The sequence below is a fragment of the Eptatretus burgeri genome, chromosome 17 (genome assembly GCF_056783735.1).
Source record: "Eptatretus burgeri isolate ZD-2024b chromosome 17, Ebu_testis_v1, whole genome shotgun sequence".
Taxonomy (NCBI): domain Eukaryota; kingdom Metazoa; phylum Chordata; class Myxini; order Myxiniformes; family Myxinidae; genus Eptatretus; species Eptatretus burgeri.
In genome coordinates this window covers 15662855-15675833 of record NC_140977.1, presented here as the reverse complement: position 1 = coordinate 15675833, position 12979 = coordinate 15662855, and the positions used below count along the sequence as shown (strand labels likewise).

Below are 12979 nucleotides of genomic sequence, written 5' to 3'. Positions count from 1 at the left end.
ATGGACCAGAGAGAGAGAGAGCGAGCCTCGTGCGCGTCCGCCCTTTATAATCCGAGACTCCGCACTTCGCCCCACCCTGCTTCTGGCTCCACCTCCCTTCGAGAAGGTTCCCGAAAATGGGCGTTCCCTCACCCCGACCGCCTCACGCTGTTCATCCACCAATCGGCGGCGAGCTGCCCTCCCTCTGCCTCCGTCACACTCCTCGGAGAAACAGGCGGGAAAAAATCCGCGCGCCCATCGGAACTCCTCTGGTTTCCTTTTGCGTTCGACGGTTTTCAACGCGGCTTGTTACTTGCGTGGAGGTTTGTTCAAAATAACAATAGAAAAAGAAAAATGGCTATCTCAGAGTCGCAGCCCGGTGAACACGAAGAATTCCCTTTAAACAACGGTGGGGACCTATCTGAACACTCACTTACCGGCATAGCTAATCTAAGGAACTTTTATGGTGTATTGCGAATTTCCACAGCCGTAACAATATTATATCGGGGTACTATTACCAGATATCGATTCAAATGCCACCAATAAATATTATAACAACCTTGCAAGGTTGTTTGCAATCACTTTCTAAAGGAATTTAGGAATACAAACATGAGGAATTCATCTATAACTGTTGGTTTCGAATGAGTTGTAGCTTTAAACACGCTACATTACCCCCTAATGTTTGTGGATTAAGCTGCTTGACGATATTCATTTCTTTCAATAAATTACAATGACTGGTTTCGCTCTGATCTGATTGTAGGCGTATATGCAACAGCTTGCTGGTATTATACATTGCGAAAAACATTAAGATGTTTTGAATAAATTGTGTCATTTATAAACGTTCATGAATGTCACTTCCAAGATGAAACACTCGAAATTGCAGGAGTTACCATCATTATTTAAATATACCGAGAAATCCGCAGTTGTGGAATCATACAATATTCTAAAACAGTTGTTTAAACCAAGCAAAGTACTACATATATCATAATATATTGAACACTGATGCTTAAATACAAGACAATGCAATAACAAGAATTACTATCATATGCAAGCAGAGTTCAAACGAGAGAGCAACAAAGGACGAAACTTAAATATCCCGTGAAATGGGCAGTTGTAGAATCATACAATATTCTACAAAAACTGTTTAAGACAAGCAAAGTACTACATATACATATATTGAACTCTGATGATTAGATCTAAGTTAATGTAATGACAAAACTTGGTATCATATGCGAGCATAGTTTTCACAAGAGAGCAAGAAAGGAAGACATTTATATCATCGCCTAATCAGTACGACAAATTAAAATTTGATAAAAGGAGCAGTGATAAACAGGTAATAACCATAATTTACCGAATAATTCCATTTCAAACAAAATGGGAAATTTCAATTTTCAGCAATTTCAACAAATGAATTTTAATGAGCGATAACGAATAGTACCCGGTAATTAATAAAATTGTATAGCCATAAATGGTAGACATTTCTTCATATAAATGGGAATTATAATTCTCGACAATCTCAAGCAGTGCTTTTATGCTGCAAATTAGTCTATCTTAACAAACAATGGGATTTTTGCAGGCATTGGGTGAGGTTTTCTTACAGCGACAGAAGTTCCCACACTTAACCCCAGACATCTGGCATGAACATGTTGATTTGGCGCACTTTTGGCAAGTACAGGAGACAGACCAGTGGAAATCGAGATTTTTCCAAGAACTTGCAGGCATGAGATGACCCTGATCATACACATATCCATAATCCTCAGGCTTCAGAGACTCTGTTTCATGATCCAGATGGTTCTCCAGGGTGTGCATGATGGTATAAGCGACATAAAACCCACGCTGAATGTGAGGATGTTGGCCCTGGCTAGTCGGTGGTAGGTTGTACAGAGAGCTGTTTTTGCTGCAGTGAAAGATCTCTGCTCTGAGGGTGACGACATCGTCAGCGTCGCTTCCTCTTCTCAGCACTTTCACCAGATATCGTTCAGCATTGGAGCTATGACAGCCGATAGGAATGGGGATGTGGCGAAATGCTTGAGGAATCTCTCAGGATCCGCCTTTAGTGCAGCCTTCTTGGTACCAACTTTGCTGGTGATGTCGCATCCTGTAAGGCTGTAAAGAGCTGGCAGGACTGCACATAACTGTTGACCCAGGTTCTGAAAAAGTGTATGAAGTGGCACATATCGAGTTGCATCCTCCAGACCAGCTCGAACCCATAACTCCTCCAGGTTGTGTTGCAGAAACACTTGCATGTGATACAACAGAGCAACAACGACGCCGGTGTCATTGGAGACCACAACACACACGCTGTATCCGGAGTCCAGAGCATCAAGAATATGGATAGGGATGCGAAGATCAGCTTCCTCAAATGTTGACTGGAGATGATCTAAAACAGTCTCTGTGCCCTGATGAACCTTGATGCAATGCCACTCCTCGTCTTCTCTCGTAACTTGGCCGACCACAGTGGGGTAATGTCGAACAACTCGAGACGCATTTTCACGAAGATTAGAATAGATCAGCTTTTCTCGTTGAATCTTGTTACCATTTGAAGACCAAAATGTTGCCATCTCTTTTGGCAGAGGTGTCCCTGGCTCGACGCAGCTGAGCTCGATTGGTGCAGTGTCAGTACGCCTTATTCTCTCACTGTCCTTAACTGAGCCGTCTTCAGAGTACATGTCGAAAACATAGTCACATCACCCAAACTCATGGTATATATCTGTAAATGTTGAAAAGGCCGTAATTAATTCTTGGAAAGTTGCCAGTCTGGTTAATCGAACTTTGCGAACATTAGCCATAACGTGTTCAATGAAGTTTGAGTTTCTCTGATGCTTGTATCTGTAGTCGTCAGGTTTTAGGGAAGTCTCCAATTCTTTGAGAAGTTGGCTTTTATCAGGCTTGGTCATCAGTCCCTCCTCGTCAAAAAGGAGTGGGGAGGGTACAACATTGTAAAGTCGTAAAGTTTCTGTAGTGAGTCCAAGATCACGGGCAATCTCGATGTTTTTGTCAGCTATGTTGAGCTCCTTGATTGTCTTTTTGATAGTCTTCTGTGGCTTACCACGGATCGTTTTCATGGATTTGAGATAAGAACGATGGATTACTGCACTCAGTCTGGTAGTTTTGTCGATAAATCGAAAAAAAAAAAGGAACTCTCATCAAAACGCGAAAAGGTTATATACAGTGATAAATCATTCTATTGCTCGTAAATATTGTGATTCAGTGAAGGAAATATCAAAATCGTTAAATCTCTTTTTGGACCAAAACTACGACTCCTCTGAAAATAAACTGTTGTAGATAAATTCCTCCCGTTTACATCTAAATTGTTTGTGTATAAAACATTTGCAAGGTTGTTTTGATTCTCATTGGGTCCATTTGAAACGATAGATCTTTAGGTAATAGCACTGTCTGGAAACTGATGCATGTTTCAACCCGAATGTGATTCCATTGAAAAAATTGGCGAAAATATAGCAATTTCTTGTTATTGTAATGCATTTAGAGTAACAAATCGCAATAGAAATTAGTTAATTGCACTCCAAAAATCAAATCAGAGCAAAATAAACCATTTGTGTGTGCCGGATAATGATATTTTCCCAGGAACTCCAATGTCGTCAATTTCGAAAACTACGGGCGTAACCGTAAATGTTTGGCCAGGGCTGTAGAGAAAACGTACTTGGTCTGGAAGTGTTACCCAGACTTTTCTTGAAGGTCTTCGTATATAGAACAAGAAAATCCAAGGTAACGCCGTAGAAGAGTAATGGACACGAACACCCCCCCCACCCCCACCCAGAGCCTAGACTAATTTATCTACTACACTATTACCGAACGGTGCTGAAAAGGGAAAGATGGTTCAACAGAAGGTGAAAATGATGAAAAAAAATCACAAAAAATTAACTTCGTTTTCATTACACGGAAAGAGGGACAGAAATTACATCGATGGGAACTTACGAACCCTGGGGGTGGGGGAGGGGAGGGGTGGGGGAGGGGAGGGGTGGGAGTTGGGGTGAGGAGGGAGGTGCTGGTGGGGGTGAGGATAGGGGTGAGGATGAGGGTAAGTGTGTGAGGATGTGAGGTAAATAAAGTAGATCCACCCTTCACCTTCTCACACGATTCGTCCTGATGAGTTCAGTTAAGATTTGATAATTAACTTCCGAACACATCGACCACAGACACGCAGAGACACCAAATTTTGTATGTTAATATGACGACAGGGCCTCCACTGGTCCCTTAACGGTCCGAAAAACATGAACATCGCGGGTCACGTCACGTGGTTACCCTTGGTGATCGCTGATATGTAGTGAAGAAACTAGTTATAATCTGTAACACCAGTTTAATGTTACTCACGAAGATGTTTAAAAAAAAACAGAAATGTTCACAACACAAAACTTGCTCCACTCACAACTCGCTTCGGGAAATGTTTCGTTCTCCGCGCGAGTCCCGGGAACACGAATCCACACTTCGTACACACACGACATTTCTTCTTCTTATTCTTCTTCCTCTTCTTCTTCTTTTTATTCTTCTTCTCGAACCCGATAAACATCACATGTCTCGAATCCCTCCCGATCGTTATCTCATCCCCACTAACGTGTATTATCAGCCGAAAATGTTATTAAATTCATTCTACACAAAAATATCTAACGGTGCAAAAACGAGGAAAAAGAAGTTTCGACAAGCCAAGCTAGAAGATGCACCCCCTTGGTATCTGAAGGGGGTGCATACTACTACTACTACTACTACTACTACTACTACTACTACTACTACTACTACGACTAATACGACTACTACTACTACTACTACTACCGCCACAGAAAGGTAGTAGTAGTAGTAGTGGTGGTGGTGGTTTTGTTGGAATTACCACAGTTCTATTTAATGTCGCTCACTCTCCTCACCCCTGCAAGTCCACGGTCAGGACTGCAAGGGGTAAGGTGGAGCATTTTAGATAGAAAGCACCAAGAAAAAAATGGGGGTGGGGAAGAGAAAAACAAATTACCAAAATAACACATTTATATGAATAATAACAAAATGTCTTGTGGAGAGATACTACAAAGTACCTTGTGGAGAGATACTACAAAGTACCTTGTGGAGAGATAGTACAAAGTACCTTGTGGAGAGATACTACAAAGTACCTTGTGGAGAGATAGTACAAAGTGCCTTGTGGAGAGATAGTACAAAGTGCCTTGTGGAGAGATACTACAAAGTACCTTGTGGAGAGATAGTACAAACTACCTTGTGGAGATATACTACAAAGTACCTTGTTGAGAGATAGTACAAAGTGTCTTGTGGAGAGATACCACAAAGTACCTTGTGGAGAGATACTACAAAGTACCTTGTGGAGAGATACTACAAAGCACCTTGTGGAGAGATAATACAAAGTGCCTTGTGGAGAGATACTACAAAGTACCTTGTGGAGAGATAGTACAAAGTGCCTTGTGGAGAGATACTACAAAGTACCTTGTGGAGAGATAGTACAAAGTACCTTGTGGAGAGATAGTACAAAGTACCTTGTGGAGAGATACTACAAAGTACCTTGTGGAGAGATACTACAAAGTACCTTGTGGAGAGATACTACAAAGTACCTTGTGGAGAGATACTACAAAGTACCTTGTGGAGAGATAGTACAAAGTGCCTTGTGGAGAGATACTACAAAGTACCTTGTGGAGAGATAGTACAAAGTGCCTTGTGGAGAGATACTACAAAGTACCTTGTGGAGAGATACTACAAAGTACCTTGTGGAGAGATAGTACAAAGTGCCTTGTGGAGAGATACTACAAAGTACCTTGTGGAGAGATAGTACAAAGTGCCTTGTGGAGAGATACTACAAAGTACCTTGTGGAGAGATAGTACAAAGTACCTTGTGGAGAGATAGTACAAAGTGCCTTGTGGAGAGATACTACAAAGTACCTTGTGGAGAGATAGTACAAACTACCTTGTGGAGAGATACTACAAAGTACCTTGTGGAGAGATAGTACAAAGTGTCTTGTGGAGAGATACCACAAAGTACCTTGTGGAGAGACACTACAAAGTACCTTGTGGAGAGATACTACAAAGTACCTTGTGGAGAGATACTACAAAGTACCTTGTGGAGAGATACTACAAAGTGCCTTGAGGAGAGATACTACAAAGTGCCTTGAGGAGAGATACTACAAAGTACCTTGTGGAGAGATACTACAAAGTATCTTGTAGAGAGATACTACAAAGTACCTTGTGGAGAGATACTACAAAGCACCTTGTGGAGAGATAATACAAAGTGCCTTGTGGAGAGATACTACAAAGTACCTTGTGGAGAGATAGTACAAAGTGCCTTGTGGAGAGATACTACAAAGTACCTTGTGGAGAGATAGTACAAAGTACCTTGTGGAGAGATAGTACAAAGTACCTTGTGGAGAGATACTACAAAGTACCTTGTGGAGAGATACTACAAAGTACCTTGTGGAGAGATACTACAAAGTACCTTGTGGAAAGATACTACAAAGTACCTTGTGGAGAGATAGTACAAAGTGCCTTGTGGAGAGATACTACAAAGTACCTTGTGGAGAGATAGTACAAAGTGCCTTGTGGAGAGATACTACAAAGTACCTTGTGGAGAGATACTACAAAGTACCTTGTGGAGAGATAGTACAAAGTGCCTTGTGGAGAGATACTACAAAGTACCTTGTGGAGAGATAGTACAAAGTGCCTTGTGGAGAGATACTACAAAGTACCTTGTGGAGAGATAGTACAAAGTACCTTGTGGAGAGATAGTACAAAGTGCCTTGTGGAGAGATACTACAAAGTACCTTGTGGAGAGATAGTACAAACTACCTTGTGGAGAGATACTACAAAGTACCTTGTGGAGAGATAGTACAAAGTGTCTTGTGGAGAGATACCACAAAGTACCTTGTGGAGAGATACTACAAAGTACCTTGTGGAGAGATACTACAAAGTACCTTGTGGAGAGATACTACAAAGTACCTTGTGGAGAGATACTACAAAGTACCTTGTGGAGAGATACTACAAAGTACCTTGTGGAGAGATACTACAAAGTACCTTGTGGAGAGATACCACAAAGTACCTTGTGGAGAGTGATACTACAAAGTACCTTGTGGAGAGTGATACTACAAAGTGCCTTGTGGAGAGATACTACAAAGTGCCTTGTGGAGAGTGATACTACAAAGTACCTTGTGGAGAGAGATACCACAAAGTACCTTGTGGAGAGAGATACTACAAAGTGCCTTGTGGAGAGATACTACAAAGTGCCCATTTGTGGTCCAAGTTTCCTTCAACTTTTGAACAGTTACAATATTCTGCCGCCATATATTCTGAGTTCATGCGTGAACGCAACAAGCCTATCAGACCCACAGAACTATGTTCCACCATATTTCTCTCTATTTTTGCCTTCCTAGTTTTATAAATCGCCATTTTTGCACAAGTTAAAATAAAATTTACAAGGAGGTCTCGTGACTTGCTCTGTTCTTTAACCGGGTGTCCCATGATGAAGAGCGTTGGTGAGAAGTGAAGCCTGAAGCGCAATAGTACGTTTTTGATCAGCAAGAAAATTGGCTGAAGATTACGACATTGATGCTACATGTGAAATATTGTTTCCCTTTCACCACAAAAACAGCATTCCTCTGGAATGTTCGTGAAATGCCACATCATGGCTTCAGAGCTTAAGGCACCATGCAGCAATCTCCAACTCAAGTCAGCCATTGTTCTTGGTGTTGGGTAAAGATAAAGTGAACCCCAATATGGACGGCTTGGAATAGGATGTGCAAGAATCTCACGCCATGGAGTATTCCATCGGGTTACAAGAGCTATATAGTGGAGAGAATGGATAACCAACAAGTACATGTTCTTCCTTGACAGCCCACAGAAGGACATTTTAGCTGCGCCTGAGGGCCCACCCATACTGTGCAAAGGAGGTGTCTGAGGGAGCTCGAAAGTTCTTGGCCCAATTTTGAAGTCCACGAAGTTGTTGATGGATATTTGCAAAGTTCCTTCACCATCATTGGGATTCTCGAGATATACCAAGCAATCAGGAGGCAAAGACATTATAACTTCTTGTAGTATCCTTCAGGGGATTCTAATTGTCCGTAGGCCCAATTTTGCTGCGAGCTCTTCCGGTGAAAGAAGGCCTCTCTTCCTATCATTCAGAAGGTCTCCAACCGTGGATATATTGCCAGTTAAGAGCTTCTTTCTTAACGAGAACGAAGCGAGGTTCGAACCTTGGAGGAGAGGGTTGAAAAAAAGTGGTTCTTCAAACATCTCATTGCTTGGGTAAAGATCTGTTATTTTTATGTCAACAGCATTCCAAGCCTTCAGCATTTCTTGGTGAAAGAGAGGCAGTGTTTCACTTGATGACAGGTTGTGTAAAGTAATGGCAAAAATATTTTTTTTATACCAGACATTTTGCACTTTGCTGAAGAAGTATGACGCCAGTGAACACCATTGCGGTGCAGGCTTCATATACAGGTAGCGTTGAATGGTCTTCAACCTGGATGCGTGGTAGTGGCTTCGAAGGCAGGGAAAAGACTGTCCCCCTTCAATAAAGTTGAAAATGCCCAAGGAAACGCAGTGTTTGCCATTCCAAAAGTAGTCCAAAAATTTCCTCTGCATCTCAACCAGAAACTCCTCTGGAATGCTTCTGCAAGAGATCTTGAACATCATCTTTGGAATGATAAACTGTTTTATGAGGAGTTGTTTCCCTTTCAGTGACAGGACTTTCAGCAGCCCACTCCAGTCTCTCAACTTTGCCTCTATGTTGTCCCCTAATGTGTTCCAGTTAAAAATTGGTGAGCACCCACTTGAAGTGGATAAATGCACCCCCAAGTATTTTAGTTCATTGTGACTTCATGTCAATTCCTGAAAAGGTTTTGGGAACTCCATGATCTGCATTGGACCAATCAGAAGCTCAGGACTTTTCCTCCAATTAATTGTCGCAGATGATGCTGTTGAGTAGCCCCACTGACAACCGTAAATGACTTGCATGTCCCTTGCACTGCTGGCAAAAACAAGGACGTCGTCTGCGTATGCAGAAAGTATGAGGGAGAGCCTGTTGTTTGGTACAACAATGCCAGTTTGCCTTCGCCTCATCAAACAAAGGAAGGGTTCGATGCACAGGGAATAGAGTTGGCCGGACAAGGAACATCCTTGTCTTATTCCTCTTTCGAATGGAAAGGCGGTGAGCATTGACTTAACTCGGCATTCTGCCGACATGTACAATGCCTGGATTATGCCTACGTATCTCTTCCCCAACCCAAAAGCTAGCAGGGTCTCAAAGAAGTAATCATGCTTCATTTGGTCAAAAGCTTTCTCTTGATCCAAGGAAAGGAATCCAACTTGAGTCTGAGTCTTGTCTGCACACTGTATTAAATCTCTGACCGGGATATGTTTTCATATATATTTCTGCCAGGGATGGTGTATGACTGGTCAGGACTTACTAATTTTGGTAACACCGGTCCCAGATGATTTGATAACTTTTTTGCCATGAGTTTGTAGTCCACGCAAAACAGAGACACTGCCTGATAGTTCCTTATGTCTCTCAAGACGCCCCCTTAGGAATCAAAGCCAAGGTTGCTCACCTCCAAGACGGTGGCATTTGGCCTGTATCACATGCTTCCTCAGCTACACTGAGGTAGTCAAGTCCAATCAAATCCCATACTTTGGTGTAAAATTCACAAGACAAGCCATCCACTTCAGGGGACTTATCCAACGACAGGCTATGCAGAGCAATTGTTAATTCTTCCGGAGAAAATTGAGCTTCCAGTCGCTCTCTATATTCTGGAGTCGCTTCAGGGAGGCCGTTCCACAAAGTGGCACAAGCATTCGCATCCACTTTCTTACCTGAGTAGAGTTGCGCATAAAAACCTCGAATTAGTTAATGGACACGCTCAGGGTCATTGAGCAAGGAGCCATCTTCTGCCAGAACACTGGATATCGTCCTAAGTCGACCTTTGCACTTTTCCAAAGCTTTGAGATAACTCAGCGCATATTCATCCTCAATAAGAAACTGCAACCGAGAGCGAACAAATGCTCCTCGTGCCTTCATATGACTACATGCTTTGAGGGTGCTCTTCTTTTCCTCAAAAGCGCACAATTCAGCAGGGGTGAGCGTTGTCAAGCGACACTCAAGATGCAACAACTCCTCTTTGAGCTGAGCAATTTCTACTCCAATTGCTTTGGTCAATCCATATGAGTATTCCTGGCATAACAATTTCAGCCGTGTTTTCCTATCTTCCCATCAGAGTCCAAGTGAACAAAAATCTCCTTTTCTATCCCTCCAGGCTTGCCAAAAGTTACTAAAGATTTTTTTTTAACAAAGCCTCATCCTTGAAATAAGGCATTGTTGAGATGCCAAAACCCAGTGCCACGCCTTGCCTCAGCTGGGGAAAGCTTAATCCAGGCCAGATTATAATCTGCAAAATGTGCAAATTTTATACCGAAGCAACTTGCATTCCTGCAAAAATGGTGAGACAAGTAAAATCTGTCCAGCCGGGATTGCGAAATATCACCAACCATGATACGAGTGGAAGAAAATGATTTATCTGTGGGGTGCTGCACACACCAATTGTCACTCAGGTTTAACAGTGCTGCCACTTGCAATACTTTAGCAGAAGGACTGTGCGGCTCTTCACCCACTCTATCTCGGGAGGGATTGAGAGTGCAATTAAAATCACCTCCAAGAATCACACACTCTTCGTCAGGCAAGGTGAGCATATATCTCCACATGTGATCAAAGAACCACACCATTGCAGTTCCTCTTCATGGTGCATAAATGTTGACGAAGTTAACAACAAAATCTTCAAGTCTTACCTTTACTTGTAACAAACGACCCAAACTGACTTCATTCACAACAAGTATTTCAGGTTTCACACTTGATAAAAACAGGATAGCCACTCCACAAGATGTATCCGTGAGGTGACTGAAAAAAAACAATCCTTGCCATTGACTTTCCCATCGGAAGGCAACCTCTTGGGTCGTGTGGGTCTCCTGTAGAAATGCTACTCCAAGTTTCTCCATTAAACAGAATGGCAGCACTTGGTACAAACGAAATGTGTCTTTACACCCGTTAACATTCAGTGATCCCAGGTGAAAGCATAATGCTGTCATGACATGTAATAAGAGTAATAGAAGGAGAAACACAGTTGAAGCCAACTCATGGTTAGCCCCATAACTTAGCAACTTTGCAAGAAACTTCTTGACTTGGATATCCTCAGCCGAACCTGAAGTCTTGCTTTTTGTCCATCTCTCCTCAGGATATACAGGGAATGGACGAGTGTTTTGTAGTCTTTCCACTGCTTTAGAGCAGTTTCAAACTTTCTTCGGACTGTGCAAACTTTTCTCGAGAAACTCTACTACTTCCTGGCCAGGAATATATTGTTACGGCTGTGGAAAATCGCAGACCACCATAAAGGATCTTAGATCAGTTATGACGATAAGTATATGTGTAGTTAGATTTCCCCACCATTGTTTAGAGGGAATTTCCGTGTTCACAGGGCTGTGATCTTTTGAGATAGGCGTTTTTCTTTTCTCTAACATTATTTTGGACCAATCATCCCCCAACAACCAAATCGCCACCACCATTATCATTCCCAAACAACTACAACTCAAACACCACCACCTTCGCCTCTTTACCTCCACAACTCCACCCCGCAAACATCGCTTCACCGCCATTCTCAAACGACGCCCGCCAACAACCAAATCGCCACCACCAACACCCTTCCCAAACCACCACAGCAAACTCCCACCACCCTCGCCTTTCTACTGAACGTCGGGCCATGGGTTGTGAATGGGATCCTTTCGAAGGAGAAATCTGATCAAGAATGATTCACGCCCACTTTTCATCCATCCAATGGCTGAGCATCAGGTGGTGTAGCCCCGCCTCCAAACCCGCTGTGGTCCACAAATTTACATATACACTCCTCCCCCGGCCTATATAAGCGCGAGCGCAACGCAGCTCGAGGCAGTTTGGAGTCGGTGGAGTGGCAGTCAAGTCGGGTCTGGAGAGTGGCAGTCTGGAGGGGTCGGAGAGCATGACGGAGCTCAAAAAGGCAGACGGGAGTCGGGAGACGGAGAGGAAGGAGCTCGGAGCATCAGCAATTCCCCTCTCCCTTACAGAGCTCCACGCTAAGAAAGCGCTGGTAACCCCGTCCGTTCCCCTCCCCAACCGTGGTGCTGACGATGAAACACGTGCCTGCGCGGAGAACGCCGGAGAGAGCTCACCAGCCACGCCATGGGCACGAAGCCAGGCGCAGCTACGCTGACATCGCGACTTGCCCACCATCGGGCCACGACGGCGCGGGTAAGACCCTTCGGTCTCGTGGACCTGGCCGCTCATCCAGGTTCCACATACATTTGGTCCACGAACCTGTCTGCCACCCTTGCCTTTGAGGGTGGCTTTTTCCTTTGCTTTTGTGTAAATGCATGTGGTGGCGCCGTCTTATAAGTAGAATTGTCTAAGTGTGCGTGTGAAATAAAGTCTTTATTCGGTTGTAACTCTGCCTTTGCTTGCTTTCACTGAAAACATGCCTGAATTACTGTATGGCTGTAAAATACATGCTTGTCTGAGTGTGCAATAAATGTGCTCGTTGAACTGTTCCCCGTTTCGTTGCGTCCTTTCCCTTGTTTGAAAGTTCCATCTTGCATCATGGAAGGAAATGGTAGAGGGGTGTCAGCACCCGGTGAATAATCACGTCTGTCGGGCCTGGCGATAACACCGCTCGGTTATCACTGAAGCACGGAATGGACCGCTTAAGCGGTTCGTGTCCTAGGCCGGCCAGCGGCGAGGTACGATCATCCGGTTAACTACTCGCGCAGGTACTTAGGTCGGTCGAGTTTGGCGAACAACCCTATCCTGCGCGGGTGGCCGATTGGCACGATTGTGGTGTGGTCGAAAAACCCACCCGTGACTAGCTCCTGGCGGTAGTTCCAAGGAGGGTCACGACTGAATTGTCCATTCCGGTGGGCGACGCGGTCGCAATTCGAGTTAAGTGGCCGATTGCACGCTGGGCGGACCGCAATTCGTAACAATATGAAT

General features: G+C 43.6%; 2 protein-coding genes across 2 annotated transcripts in view; both read right to left on the bottom strand.

Moving 5' to 3' along the window:
* LOC147009390 (uncharacterized) overlaps window positions 1-4419 on the bottom strand; it is a 234976-nt gene extending 230557 nt beyond the window's left edge. The window contains exon 1 of the mRNA XM_085861914.1: window positions 4367-4419. The gene's annotated coding sequence lies outside the window, so the exon portion shown is untranslated. The remainder of the gene's footprint in view (window positions 1-4366) is intronic.
* The window catches only part of LOC147009389 (uncharacterized), a 105064-nt gene that overhangs the window by 29022 nt on the left and 63063 nt on the right, over window positions 1-12979 (bottom strand). Inside the window, exons 7-10 of the mRNA XM_085861185.1 lie at window positions 9895-10119; window positions 9525-9786; window positions 8345-8587; window positions 4367-4562 (exon numbers count right to left, since the gene is read on the bottom strand). Coding sequence (XP_085717311.1) covers window positions 4367-4562; window positions 8345-8587; window positions 9525-9786; window positions 9895-10119 — 926 coding nt within the window. The remainder of the gene's footprint in view (window positions 1-4366; window positions 4563-8344; window positions 8588-9524; window positions 9787-9894; window positions 10120-12979) is intronic.